Source organism: Sminthopsis crassicaudata, chromosome 2 (genome assembly GCF_048593235.1).
Source record: "Sminthopsis crassicaudata isolate SCR6 chromosome 2, ASM4859323v1, whole genome shotgun sequence".
NCBI lineage: Eukaryota > Metazoa > Chordata > Mammalia > Dasyuromorphia > Dasyuridae > Sminthopsis > Sminthopsis crassicaudata.
Genome location: NC_133618.1, coordinates 288,337,135 through 288,351,284, shown reverse-complemented (window position 1 = coordinate 288,351,284; position 14,150 = coordinate 288,337,135). Strand labels below are relative to the sequence as shown.

The window sequence follows — 14,150 nt, the reverse complement described above, 5'->3', positions numbered from 1 at the left end:
AGGAGAGATAATCTGCGGATTATTGGACTTCCAGAAAACTATGACCAAAAAAAGAGCCTAGATTCTATTTTACAGGAAATTATCAAAGAGAACTGTCCAGAGATAATAGAAACAGAAGGGAAAGTAGATGTGGAAAGAATTCATCGAACTCCTTCTAAAATAGACCCTAAAAAAAGAACACCACGGAATATTGTGGCTAAGCTGCAGAATTACCACACAAAGGAGAAAATCCTGCAAGCAGCTAGAAAAAAACAATTTAAAGACCAAGGTGCCACAATAAGGGTCACCCAAGATCTGGCTGCCTCCACATTAAAAGATAGAAGGGCCTGGAACCTGATATTCCGTAAGGCAAAAGATCAAGGACTGCAACCAAGAATGAACTACCCAGCTAAGTTTAGCATCTTTTTCCACGGAAGAAGATGGTCATTCAATGAAACAGAGGAATTCTATATGTTTCTAAGAAAAAAACCAGACTTAAACAAAAAATTTGATCTACATCCACAAGACTGAAGAGAAACAGAAAAAGGTACACAGAACCCTTGAGAACTGTAACTCTGTTGTGGGTATATAAAAAATACTCAAGGATAATTTGATTTTACTGATATAAAAGAAAAAAAGGGGGGTGTAGTAAAGGGAAGGAGGTCGGTTCAGAAAAAGGGGAAGAAGTGATAAAAAGAGGGAAACTACATCCCAGGAAGAGACATAGAAAATACACCATATCTGAGGGAACTTAGTGAGGGGGAGAATCATTGTGTGAATCTTACTCTCATCAGAAGAGGCTCAAAGAGTAAATAATTAACATATTTGTTTTTCAGAGAATTTTCTCTCATCTCATTAAAAGGGGGGAGAGGAAAAGGGAAAAGGAAAAGGAGAATAAGTGAAGGGACTTGGAGGGAGGGGGGAGGGATCCTAAAAAAAAAAAAAAAAAAGAGGGAGGGTTGCGCGTCACAAGGGGGGTCTGTAAATTAAATATCGGGGAGGGGGATCAGGGGGGTCAAGGGAAAAAAGCATAATCTGGGGATAATACGATGGCAGGAAATACAGAATTAGTAATTTTAACTGTAAATGTAAATGGGATGAACGATCCCATCAAACGGAGACGGATAGTAGATTGGATCAAAAAGCAGAACCCTACAATATGTTGCCTACAGGAAACACACTTAAAGCAGGGAGATACATACAGAGTAAAGGTAAAAGGTTGGAACAGAGCCTATTATGCTTCAGGTAAAGCCAAAAAAGCAGGGGTAGCTATCCTTATCTCAGATCAAGCAAAAGCAGAAGTAGATCTCGTTAAAAAAGATAAGGAAGGAAACTATATCCTGCTGAAAGGTAGCATAAATAATGAAGCCATATCAATACTAAACATATATGCACCAAGTGGTATAGCATCTAACTTTCTAAAGGAAAAGTTAAGAGAACTGCAAGAAGAAATAGACAGTAAAACTATAATAGTGGGAGATCTCAACCTTGCACTCTCAGATTTAGACAAATCAAACCACAAAACAAACAAGAAAGAAATTAAAAAAGTAAATAGAACATTAGAAAAACTAGGTATGATAGACCTTTGGAGAAAACTGAATGGCAATAGGAAGGAATATACTTTCTTCTCAGCAGTTCATGGATCCTATACAAAAATTGACCATATACTAGGACATAAAGATCTCAAAATTAAATGTAGGAAGGCAGAAATAATAAATGCCTTCTTCTCAGATCACAATGCAATAAAAGCTACATTCAGTAAAAAGTTAGGGGTAAATAGACCAAAAAGTAATTGGAAACTGAATAATCTCATCTTAAAGAATGACTGGGTGAAAGAGCAAATTATAGAAACAATTAACAATTTCACCCAAGATAATGATAATGATGAGACATCATATCAAAATCTTTGGGATGCAGCTAAAGCGGTAATAAGGGGAAATTTTATATCTTTAGAGGCTTATTTGAAGAAAATTGAGAAAGAGAAGATTAACGAATTGGGCTTACAACTTAAAAGGCTAGAAAAAGACCAAATTATAAACCCCCAACCAAAAATTAAACTCGAAATACAAAAATTAAAAGGAGAAATCAATAAAATTGAAAGTAAAAAAACTATTGAATTAATAAATAAAACCAAGAGTTGGTTTTATGAAAAAGCCAATAAAATAGATAAACCTTTGGTAAATTTGATCAAAAAAAAGAAAGAGGAAAATCAAATTGATAGTCTTACAAATGAAAAGGGGGATCTTTCCACCAATGAAGAGGAAATTAGAGAAATAATAAGGAGTTACTTTGCCCAACTTTATGCCAATAAATTTGATAACTTAAGTGAAATGGATGACTTCCTCCAAAAATATAGGCTCCCTAGATTAACAGAGGAGGAGATAAATTGCTTAAATAGTCCCATTTCAGAAAAAGAAATAGAACAAGCTATTAATCAACTCCCCAGGAAAAAATCCCCAGGGCCAGATGGATTCACATGTGAATTCTACCAAACATTTAAAGAACAATTAGCCCCAATGTTATATAAATTATTTGAAAAAATAGGGGATGAAGGAGTCCTACCAAATTCCTTTTATGACACAGACATGGTACTGATACCTAAACCTGGTAGATCGAAAACTGAGAAAGAAAATTATAGACCAATCTCCTTAATGAATATTGATGCTAAAATCTTAAATAAGATATTAGCAAAAAGACTTCAGAAAATCATCTCCAAGATAATACACTATGATCAAGTAGGATTTATTCCAGGAATGCAGGGCTGGTTTAATATTAGGAAAACTATTAATATAATTGACCATATTAATAATCAAATTAATAAGAACCATATGATCATCTCAATAGATGCAGAAAAAGCATTTGACAAAATCCAACATCCATTCCTACTAAAAACTCTTGAGAGTATAGGAATAAATGGATTATTCCTTAGAATAATCAGGAGTATATATTTAAGACCGTCAGTAAGCATAATATGCAATAGAAATAAACTGCAACCTTTCCCAGTAAGATCAGGAGTGAAACAAGGTTGCCCACTATCACCATTACTATTCAATATAGTACTAGAAACGCTAGCCTCGGCAAGAAGAGCCGAGAAAGAGATTCAAGGAATTAGAGTAGGAAATGAGGAAATTAAACTATCACTTTTTGCAGATGACATGATGGTATACTTAGAGAACCCCAAAGACTCTGCTAAAAAGCTACTAGAAATAATTCAAAATTTCAGCAAAGTGGCAGGATACAAAATAAATCCACATAAATCCTCGGCATTTTTATATATCACTAACAAAATGCAACAGCAAGAGATACAAAGAGAAATTCCATTCCAAACAAATGTTGATAGTATAAAATATTTGGGAATCCATCTACCAAAGAAAAGTCAGGAATTATATGAGAAAAATTACAAAACACTTGCCACAAAAATAAAATCAGATTTAAATAATTGGAAAGACATTCAGTGCTCTTGGATAGGCCGAGCGAATATAATAAAGATGACAATACTCCCCAAACTAATCTATTTATTTAGTGCTATACCAATCAGACTCCCAAGAAACTATTTTAATGACCTAGAAAAAATAACAACAAAATTCATATGGAAGAATAAAAGGTCAAGAATTGCAAGGGAACTAATGAAAAAAAACTCAGAGGAAGGTGGTCTAAGTGTACCTGATCTAAAGCTATATTATATAGCAGCAGTCACCAAAACCATTTGGTATTGGCTAAGAAATAGACCGGTAGATCAGTGGAACAGATTAGATACAAAGGACAAAAAAGGGTACATCTATAGCAATCTAATCTTTGACAAACCCAAAGATTCCAACATTAGGGATAAAAATTCATTATTCGGAAAAAACTGTTGGGAAAACTGGAAATTAGTATGGCAGAAATTAGATATGGATCCACACTTAACACCATATACCAAGATAAGATCAAAATGGGTCCATGATTTAGGCATAAAGAGGGAGATAATAAATAGATTAGAGGAACAGAGGATAATCTACCTCTCAGACTTGTGGAGGAGGAAGGAATTTATGACCAGAGGAGAACTAGAGATCATTATTGATCACAAAATAGAAGATTTTGATTACATCAAACTAAAAAGTTTCTGTACAAATAATACTAATGCAAACAAGATTAGAAGGGAAGTAACAAATTGGGAAAATATTTTTAAAAACAAAGGTTCTGACAAAGGTCTCATTTCCAAAATATATAGAGAACTGACCCAAATTTATAAGAAACCGAACCATTCTCCAATTGATAAATGGGCAAAGGATATGAACAGACAATTCTCAGAGGAAGAAATTGAAACTATATCCACTCACATGAAAGAGTGTTCCAAATCACTACTGATCAGAGAAATGCAAATTAAGACCACTCTGAGATACCACTACACACCTGTCAGATTGGCTAAGATGACAGGAACAAATAATGACAAATGTTGGAGGGGATGTGGGGAAATTGGGACACTAATACATTGCTGGTGGAGTTGTGAAAGAATCCAGCCATTCTGGAGAGCAATCTGGAATTATGCCCAAAAAGTTATCAAACTGTGCATACCCTTTGACCCAGCAGCGCTACTACTGGGATTATATCCCAAAGAAATACTAAAGAGCGGAAAGAGACATATATGTGCCAAAATGTTTGTGGCAGCTCTTTTTGTTGTAGCTAGAAACTGGAAGATGAATGGATGTCCATCAGTTGGAGAATGGTTGGGTAAATTGTGGTATATGAAAGTTATGGAATATTATTGCTCAGTAAGAAATGACCAGCAGGAGGAATACAGAGAGGGTTGGAGAGACTTAAATCAACTGATGCTGAGTGAAATGAGCAGAACCAGAAGATCACTGTATACTTCAACAACGATACTGTATGAGGATGTATTCTGATGGAAGTGGAAATCTTCAACATAAAGAAGATCCAACTCACTTCCAGTTGATCAATGATGGACAGAGGTAGATACACCCAGAGAAGAAACACTGGGAGGGGAATGTAAATTGTTAGCACTAATATCTGTCTGCCCAGGTTGCATGTACCTTCGGATTCTAATGTTTATTGTGCAACAAGAAAATGATATTCACACACATGTATTGTACTTAGACTATATTGTAACACATGTAAAATGTATGGTATTGCCTGTCGTCGGGGGGAGGGAATAAGGGAGGGGGGGTAATTTGGAAAAATGAATACAAGGGATAATATTATAAAATATATATATATATATATAATAAAAAAAAAATTAAAAAAAAAAAAAAGAAAACTGAGAAAGAGAAAAAAAAAATAAAGCTATTTTGGGAAATGTAGGCAATTAAATATATATATATATCAATAAAGTTAGATTTTCTTAAAAATAAAGTTATTTTGGGAAATGTAGGCAATTAAATATATATATATATATCAATAAAGTTAGATTTTCTTAAAAATAAAGTTATTTTGGGAAATGTAGGCAATTAAATATATATATATATATACATATAAATAAAGTTAGATTTTCTTAAAAATAAAGTTATTTTGGGAAATGTAGGCAATTAAATATATATATATATCAATAAAGTTAGATTTTCTTAAAAATAAAGTTATCTCTCACTAACAAAAAAAAAAAAAAAAAAAAAAAAAAAAAAGAATAATTGAGTTAATTCATATTTCCTCATCAAAATACTTGTCCTGTTGTCTTTACAATATGGATAGTCTCATATATTTTCATATTTTAAATTTGTTTGGAATGAGATGAAACTGCAGAGTTTTGATTTATATTTCTTTTTATCATTAGTAATTTAATCCATGCTCATCTGTAGCATATTATCTATCTATCTATCTATCTATCTATCTATCTATGGAATTCTTATTTTTAAAACTGTTTATATCCATTGGCCATTTATTTTTTATAAAATGATGCTATATCTTTGTATCCATTTCTATATGTTTTGGATATTAAACATTTTTTGGTAATATTCAATGAAAATAAATTTCCTCACACTTATTTATCTTTGAATTAAATCTTTATTGATTTGATTTCCCTCCCTTCCCCAGTCTTCTTAATTGCAGTTGGAATTGTCAGTTTTATATTTTATAACATACTCTTTTCCTTGTTTGGTTAATAATTCCCTCTATTCCTCAGCCATTTTCTTCTATTTTTTTTTTTTTTTTTTGTCATGCTATAACTTTTTTTTTTTTTTTAAGGTGTATTTGTTTTAAACTTATTTTAGAATGTGGTGCTAGAGGGTTTGTTTCTGGTTTTCTTAGCAATTGTTTAAAAGTAATTATTCCTTGGTAATGCATGTTTTTGGTTTTATCAACCACCAGACTACAGTTTTTTGTTGTTTGTTTATTTATTTATTTATTTATTTTTGTTTGCTCCATTGATGTACTTTTCTTTTCTTTTTTTTTTTTTTTTTTGGTGACCATTTTCAAGTAGTTTTGATGACAACTGTTAAATTTAGGGTCTGGTAGTGTTATGGTCTCTTTATTTGGACTTTCTTGCATTACTTTTGAAAATTTAGATGCTTTATTCTTCTAAATGAATTTTCTCAATATATTGTTTAGTTTTAAAAGGTATTCCCTTTAAAGCATTATAATTTTTATTTTACTGACATAGCTCAACCAGGAATAGTAAATATCTCTATAATTATTTATATCTGTTGTTTTTCTCTTAAACACTCTAATCTTTCAGGTTATCAATCTCTAAAAGTACATAGCATCCCTTCCCCTCCTAAAAACATAGGGGTGATCACATCCTATATTTTATTTTTAACTCTGATTATGCTAGCTTTATAATCCTGAATTCTGAAGTTTCTCTTTCTAACTTCCTGCTCTTCCATTTTTTTCACTTCTATCTTAAACTCCCCATGATGTTTAGTACTCCCATAACTCTGTTTCACAGTCCATTATGCTACATTATAGCCTCACTTATCTCTCTTCACCATCTGTACTATAGTAAACTAATTTCTACGATCCTATTTCCTTGAATCCTTTCTTCTTTGTCATCTCATCTTGTCAAACCATAACTCTTGATTATCCCTACTATTTGTATTGTCTGCTTTAACTTGTCTGTTGCTACATACTCTTGGAGGAAATACCAAAATATTGCTGACTGGGGTCTACCACACATTTGTTTTGTAATTGCACCTGGACTCTCATTCATACATAATGGTCCTTTTATTTTTTATTTTTTCCTCTTTGCAGCTGTTTCAAACTCTTTTTTTCCTCCCTCAAACTCTCTCTTTTGCTTCCTAGCAGATGACTTCAACTCCTTTTTTTCCCTTTTTTTTTTTTCCTGGGGTTATACATGTATATTAATTTAAAAAAATACACTCAACTCCTATTTTTACTGAGAAAATAGAGGCCATCTGCAGGGAGCTCTTGTTTTTCCTTTAAATCATATCTTTTATGATTTTATATATGATTTATGCCCCTTTGTCTTTTTTGTTCCATTCTCACATCTTTTATTCCATAGTCTGATCCTTCTTGTCTAAGAACTTCTACCTGAGCTTTTGACACACTGTTTTCTCTAGAAGCTTTTCCTTTCTCTTTCCTTATAATTGTCATCTACTGGCTTCTATTTTATTTCTTTACATGCTGCTAATATCCATGTCCAAATCTCTCTTTAATCCTTCACTTGACTGCCATTTTCCTCAACTTATCATCTTATATCTCTTCTATAGCCAAATGCCTTAAAAATACTGTCCAGAATGCTTGCCTTCCACTTTCTGATTGCCTGCTTACTTGTTATTTAGTCATTTCACTCCTGTCTGACTCTTTGTGACTCCATTTAGAGTTTTCTTGGCAAAGCTATTAGAGTGGTTTGCCATTTCTTTCTCCAACTCATTTTACAGAAGAAGAAACTGAGACAGAGTTAAGTGACTTGCCCAGAGTCAAACAAGTAGTAAATATCTAAGGCTAGGTTTGAACTCAGGAAGAAGTGAGAACTCATTTCTTGATAATTTATCCTTTAATACTACCAGTTGACTGTCATTGTTTTTTCTGACATTACCAATGATCTTTTTGAAAGTTAATTTTTAATTGGTTATTTTCCCATGTTATCATTTTTGTATTTCCTAGGTTTCCCCTTTCTACTTCCAGAAATCTGTCACTTATGATGGCTTTTTTTTAAATAACAAAGAAAAACTGGAATAAGAGAAGAAAAGGAAATCAACTAAATTAAACAATATATCCAAACATTAATATGTTATGTTTGACACCTTTGAAGACATTTTCCTTGTTGCCACTCTCTCCCACTTCCACCCCATTTTTTTTCCCCCACAATGGAATGGTGAAGGGAGATGACTTCTCATCTCACTGTCTCCTCCCTGGATTTTTGCAACTCTATTCTCACCTGGTTCTCCTACCTTCCTAACCACTTTTTGGTTTCCTTTGGGGACTTTCCCTTCCCCTCAATATATGTCAACTTCTATTGCATTTTAAATTTCTGAAAGGCAGGGATGGCTTATTTTTTATTTTTTTATTTTTTGGATTCATAATATTTTATGGAGTTTTTTGAACATGTTTGTTAAGTTAAATATTTTATTTATAAATATAATTATGGAAAAGTTCACTCATAATGCATCCATTTAGTTCTGGTTTATCTTTGTGGGACATTTGTTAGTGGCTTGTCTGATTTCTCTTTCTGAGAATGTCCTATTTCTTAATTTTTTGTGAGTATCATAGATGGCCTTGTTTTATTAATTGTTTTATTTTTTATCTGGTTATACATGCATATTAACTGTTTAAATATGAATTTTTTTATGAATCATGTTGGGAGAGAAAGATCCAAAAAAAAAGTAAAAACCAGGAGACCAAAAAACCCCAAAAAACAAAAACCCCAAAACCCCTCCAAAAACCAAAACCAGAAAAAAAGCAAACTATTTGTGATTTATTTTGTCAGTTCTGGTATTTCATATTTTTAAACGTGTTCCTCCATTTATTTTGGGCACCTAGGTCGTGCAGTGTATAGAGTACTGATGTAAGTTCAAATCAAGTCTTAGACACTTAATAGCTGTTTGACTCTGGGCAAGTCACTTAACTTTGCTTGCCTTAGTTTCCTCATCTGTAAAATGAACTGGAGAAACAAATGGCAAATTATTCTAGATTTTCTTCTAAGAAAAAAAAAATTAAGAATTGATTTTAGGACTAGGTGATTAGCTTTTTCTTTGATTAATTGGCTTTATCCTTCTGCTAAGACCCAAATGGGGTCACAAAGAGTCATATACCACTAAAATGAGTTAACAGCAAGAACAGCCACTACCATTTAACTTTTCATTTTTATTGGCAAAACATTTTTTCTTTGCTATAATACTATTCATACTACATAGAATTTTGTTAATACCAACCACATAATATCTGATTATTTTCTTGATTTTATCATTATCTACCATTTCTTTATTGTTTTAGTAATTTAAGTTTTTTTAAAGTTTAAGTTTAATGATGGCTTAATTGATTTTGATGATGCTCTTCCTCTGCTCCCCCCCCCCAAAAAAAAAAAAAGCTTTCAAGTTTTAATTTGTAATCATTTAATATGAAAAGATCATGTTATAATAATAGAAAGAATTTTGAATCCAGAAGTTAAGGGCTCTAGGTTTGACAATAACTGTTTACAAATAAGTTACTTAATGTTAGGGAACTAGTTTTTCAAGTATAAAATAAGGGCAATAATGTACATATCCTCTGTCTTATAGTATTTTGAAAAAGAAATGTATACAGTTACTTGAAAATACATTGACCTATAATTTCTCAATTAAAAAACACACAACAAAAAACAAAATAACCCTTTCCCAATTTTTTATTTTACAGATTTCTTTGTGAAGGTGGCAATGTTTAGTTCAGGAGATTTGATTTATAAGAAGAAAACACGTCTACTAAAATCCAACAACGGTAGAGTAAAGTGGGGAGAAACGATGATTTTTCCATTTACACAAAATGAGAAAGAAATTAATTTTCTTATCAAGCTTTACAGTCGGAGCTCAGTTAGAAGAAAACACTTTGTAGGACAGGTTAGTTTTGATTTTTAAAAAAATCTTTTGTGACTTTTATCATTTTGTCATCTATCTATATTTCATTGCATTTCAGACATAATTCATCAGCATAGGGAAGTTAAAGGGAAGCCCTTAACTATAGGCACCTAGGAGGGGCAGTGGCCATGACATTGGATCTGATATTTGGAAGACTCATGTTTTTGAAGCCAATTATGGCGTTATTTACTAGCTATATAATCTTTATATACAATAAAGCTGTATAATATCACTTAACCTATAAAATGGACATAATAATAGCAACATCTGTCTTCCAAGGTTGTTGTGGGAATCAAGTAAGATAATGTTTGTAATAATTACAAAAATAACATTATCTACCTAGGTCTTAGTGAAAACCTAGCAATTCAGATTAATACTACAGGGGCAGCTAGGTGGTGCAGTGGACAGAGCACCAGCCCTGAATTCAGGAGGACCCGAGTTCAAATGTGGTCTTAGACACTTAACACTTCCTAGCTGTGTGACCCTGGGCAAGTCACTTAACCCCAGCCTCAAAAAAAAAAAAAAAAAAAAAAGATTAATACTACACATTTTGTATTGTATACACATTTTATATATAAAATATCATTACATTTAATGTAAATGCTTCAGCTTGTCAGGATTTCTATGAAAATAGGAAAGATTTTTTATTTTTATGATTAGTAAGCTATCATTTTTACACCAGGAACTCTACTAATAGAATTGAATGTTATAGAAGAGGCTGAATCGAACTATGGTTCTTGATGATAAACTTTTACAGAGGAGGGAAAATATGTTTTAAGTGAACTCTTATTTAGATTTGTCATTTGGTTCTTTTCCAAATCATATTTTATGATTAGTCTGGGCCTATTTACATATGAGTGAATAAATTATGTTAGACTTGGTAGCTTGAAAAAAAAGTTGTCGAACTTTCACTAATATAGGAAATAATGTTTAGATAAGATATGTCTTTGTCTATTTTATAATTTTCTATCATGAAAGTCTATATGATATTACTCAGACACTATAATAAAAATATTCAGTAATTTATATAATAAAGCCTAAGATCCTCTTAAGTCTTGTGATTCTTCACACAATTATCTTCTTTTTCTCTTTTTTATAAAAGATCAGTAGTTTCATTATGTACCTTTATGCTTATCATGACTTTTATCTAGATTTTTGGGGAAACATAGGAAAATGTATCAAATTACTTGTAATATAAAATTTTGATTCTTTACTAGATTAACAAAATCTGGTACTTGTATCTTTGTTATTTTTAGTGGTATATATGATTCTCAAAACATATATATTTACCAAGACTTGCTATTAATCCCAGAATATATACTCTATATTTATTCTTCAGTTCATAATTTATTTTTGTTGATATTCTTTAGCCCTTATTTAGAAAGTACTGTTCATTGCTTCAGGGGGCCATGAAACCCAGAAGTACTTTAGGTAAAGAAAGAAAGAAAAAAAAAAAAAGCATGGTGCTGAGACCTTGGAGAATTATAAAATTATAAAATGTTAAGAGAAAAAAAAATATAATTTAGAAACAATCTAGTCTACCCCTTTTGTTTTGTTTTACTTTTGTGTAAATAAAAATGTAAAAAGTTGGAATAATTTCTGTACTGTTAGTAACACAGCTTGCACCTTAGAACTCAAATCTCCTAAACACTAGGTAAATGCACTTTCATTTACACTATAAATCACTTTGAATTGGCAGTGTTTTCTTCTGGAGTCATACAGAATATCTGTCACCATTTTCTTGTCCTCTTCCAAATTTTGATTCCTGGCATGTTCAAGATCTTTTCTAGAATGAACAAACCCAGATCTTTTACTAATTTCTCAAAATACCCAAAAGTTTCTGGAGCAATTAAAATATGCTTAATTGATAATATGCAAACCAAAAAGAACAATCTAGTTTTTCTTAAGAATTAAGACTTTTTTTTTTTTTTTTTTTTTTTTAGGACCAGGTGATTAGCTTTTTCATTGATTAATTGGCTTTATCCTTAACTCTTTTACAGATTTGGATAAGTGAAGACAGCAACTCTATTGAAGCTGTGAACCAATGGAAAGACACAATTGCAAATCCAGAAAAGGTTGTTATCAAATGGCATAAATTACATCCATCTTGAAGATTATAGCAATGAGTTTGCTAGAGGACTTTGAAATTCTTGTAAAAAATTTTTTTGATTTAAAAAAACCTAAAAATCATTTTTGAAAGGGAAAATCATTGCCTTTCATGATACTTCATGTGGTGAAACCTCATAAATAATGATTGTAACCAGAAAAAGAAAGATCTGTGTAAATTATTTCAGATCTATGAGAAAACAGGCAATAAAATGAAAGGTAGATATTAGTAAAGCAACACAATAAACTTCAAATTAGATGAGAACATGGAATACAAATCTTGATTTTCTGTGTTTACCATTTTTCTAAAGCTCTAATCATATTTTCAAAACTTCATATGTTAAAATCAAGTCTTGGATAACACTACTATGAAACTGGAAGACTTTTGCTGCCAAATACTTCCTTCAGAGTAATCACTATGTCTCTATTTTGTGGGATATCTTCATATACATTCTTTCTCCCAAAAGGCCAAATATTTTTAATGAAATATTTTTCCCTTGACTTTTTCATTCTCTGTGAAGAAAATTTGACTCATATTTTATAATCTCTTTATTCATAATGCATGACATTGCCACCTTATAACAGCTGTGTGATCTCCAAAAGCTAATGGACCTTTACCCTCTGAAATAAGAGCTTGAGTAAATGAAATTAATCCTCAGAAGATTGAAATTTAATTAAAAACCCAGGATTCATGGATTTTCAGTGGCTTCTCAATTTGGCTAAATGTATGTGCTTTCATCCTTCAAGTATTTTACTGATCATTTTGTATTAAGTTAAAATGAGATCAGCATCCATGTGGCCAATCCTAATTAAAAGAATGAAGTGAGGATAAGTGGAAAACTCAACATTTGATATAAATCATTTCCATTTTTTTTTTCCTTTTAAACATGAATCATTTTTCTCATGAGTTGGAATATTTGCTTATGTTTCCATACAGATAGGCATAGTTACCCAAAGCTGAAATTTATTGCAGGAAGTTGTTTTCCAGTGTTCATTAGAATTCATTGTATAAGAAATTTCATCTTAGACAAAAGAAGTTTCTGGCAGAAAGAGAGAGACAGACAGACACAGACACAAAGACTAATGTAGGCCAAGTACTTTGCAATCACTTTGATTTCTTCTCTCGACAGCTGTGATTATGAGCATTCTGTCATAACTTAGCCATATAATTCTTGCTTTATTTTGTGTATTCTTTATGTAATTACAGTTCATTAATTTTTTTTATAAACCCACTTACTACAATATATATTTTCCACTGCAGCACTTGTTTTCATTTACTATCCCTTTTCCCTCAAAATACATTATATTTCCTTCCCTTCTCCTGCCTTTTGCTTCTGCTTCTTAAGCTTTGCAGTATTTATCATGGAACTGGTCTGTACAAGGGAATCGAGGATGGTGGTGGGAGGAATTCCTTGACATCTTGCATGCTAACCATTTTTTTTATATGGAGAAAATAATCATAGAACAGTGTTCACAATGACCTTGAAAAAAAGGATGTCATATTTGTTAGCAATGCATTATTTTTTCCTAGAAATTAGTATTGTATTAATGCATGCTTTGGAAGTATACAAATAGAAAAATTTGAAGAAAATTATTTTAGCAGTTTTGTTTCATCTATTAGTGTTAACTATCATATTTTGCTTTGCATCTGTTAATTAATTTGAGTCAGATATTTTTCTTGTATTTAATGTCTTTGCTCTTGTATTTGTATCCCCAGTACTCAGCACAATATTTAGCATATAGTACAACACTTAGTAAATACCCTTTCATTTTTTCATATATGGAATCACATTGAGGAGAAAAACAAAAGAGAACTAGAACATTTTAGTATGTGATATAACTTATTCATAGTTGGATTTGGGTTGAGTGGGAGGACCAGACTGCATAGTCCTCACCAATATCTTCTTATGTATATGTCATAGATATTTTCCAAGATACCTGGAAAATAAACATTTTGTTACCCTTATAGCTAATTCAATTGAATTTGACAATATTAAGCATCCAAAATATTCAATTCACTTGTTAGGTTCTATTGCAAGTCTAGCTTACTAGAGAATGATCACCACT

At 31.6% G+C, this 14,150-nt stretch overlaps 1 protein-coding gene across 12 annotated transcripts in view; it reads left to right on the top strand.

The window, feature by feature from the left end:
- The window catches only part of TC2N (tandem C2 domains, nuclear), a 53,676-nt gene extending 40,897 nt beyond the window's left edge, over positions 1-12,779 (top strand). For all 12 annotated transcript variants that reach the window (XM_074289620.1, XM_074289623.1, XM_074289629.1 and 9 more), the window contains 2 exons: positions 9,760-9,959; positions 11,978-12,779. In XM_074289620.1, coding sequence (XP_074145721.1) covers positions 9,760-9,959; positions 11,978-12,088 — 311 coding nt within the window. In that variant the 3' untranslated portion in view covers positions 12,089-12,779. The remainder of the gene's footprint in view (positions 1-9,759; positions 9,960-11,977) is intronic.
- The last annotated feature ends 1,371 nt before the right edge of the window (positions 12,780-14,150 follow it).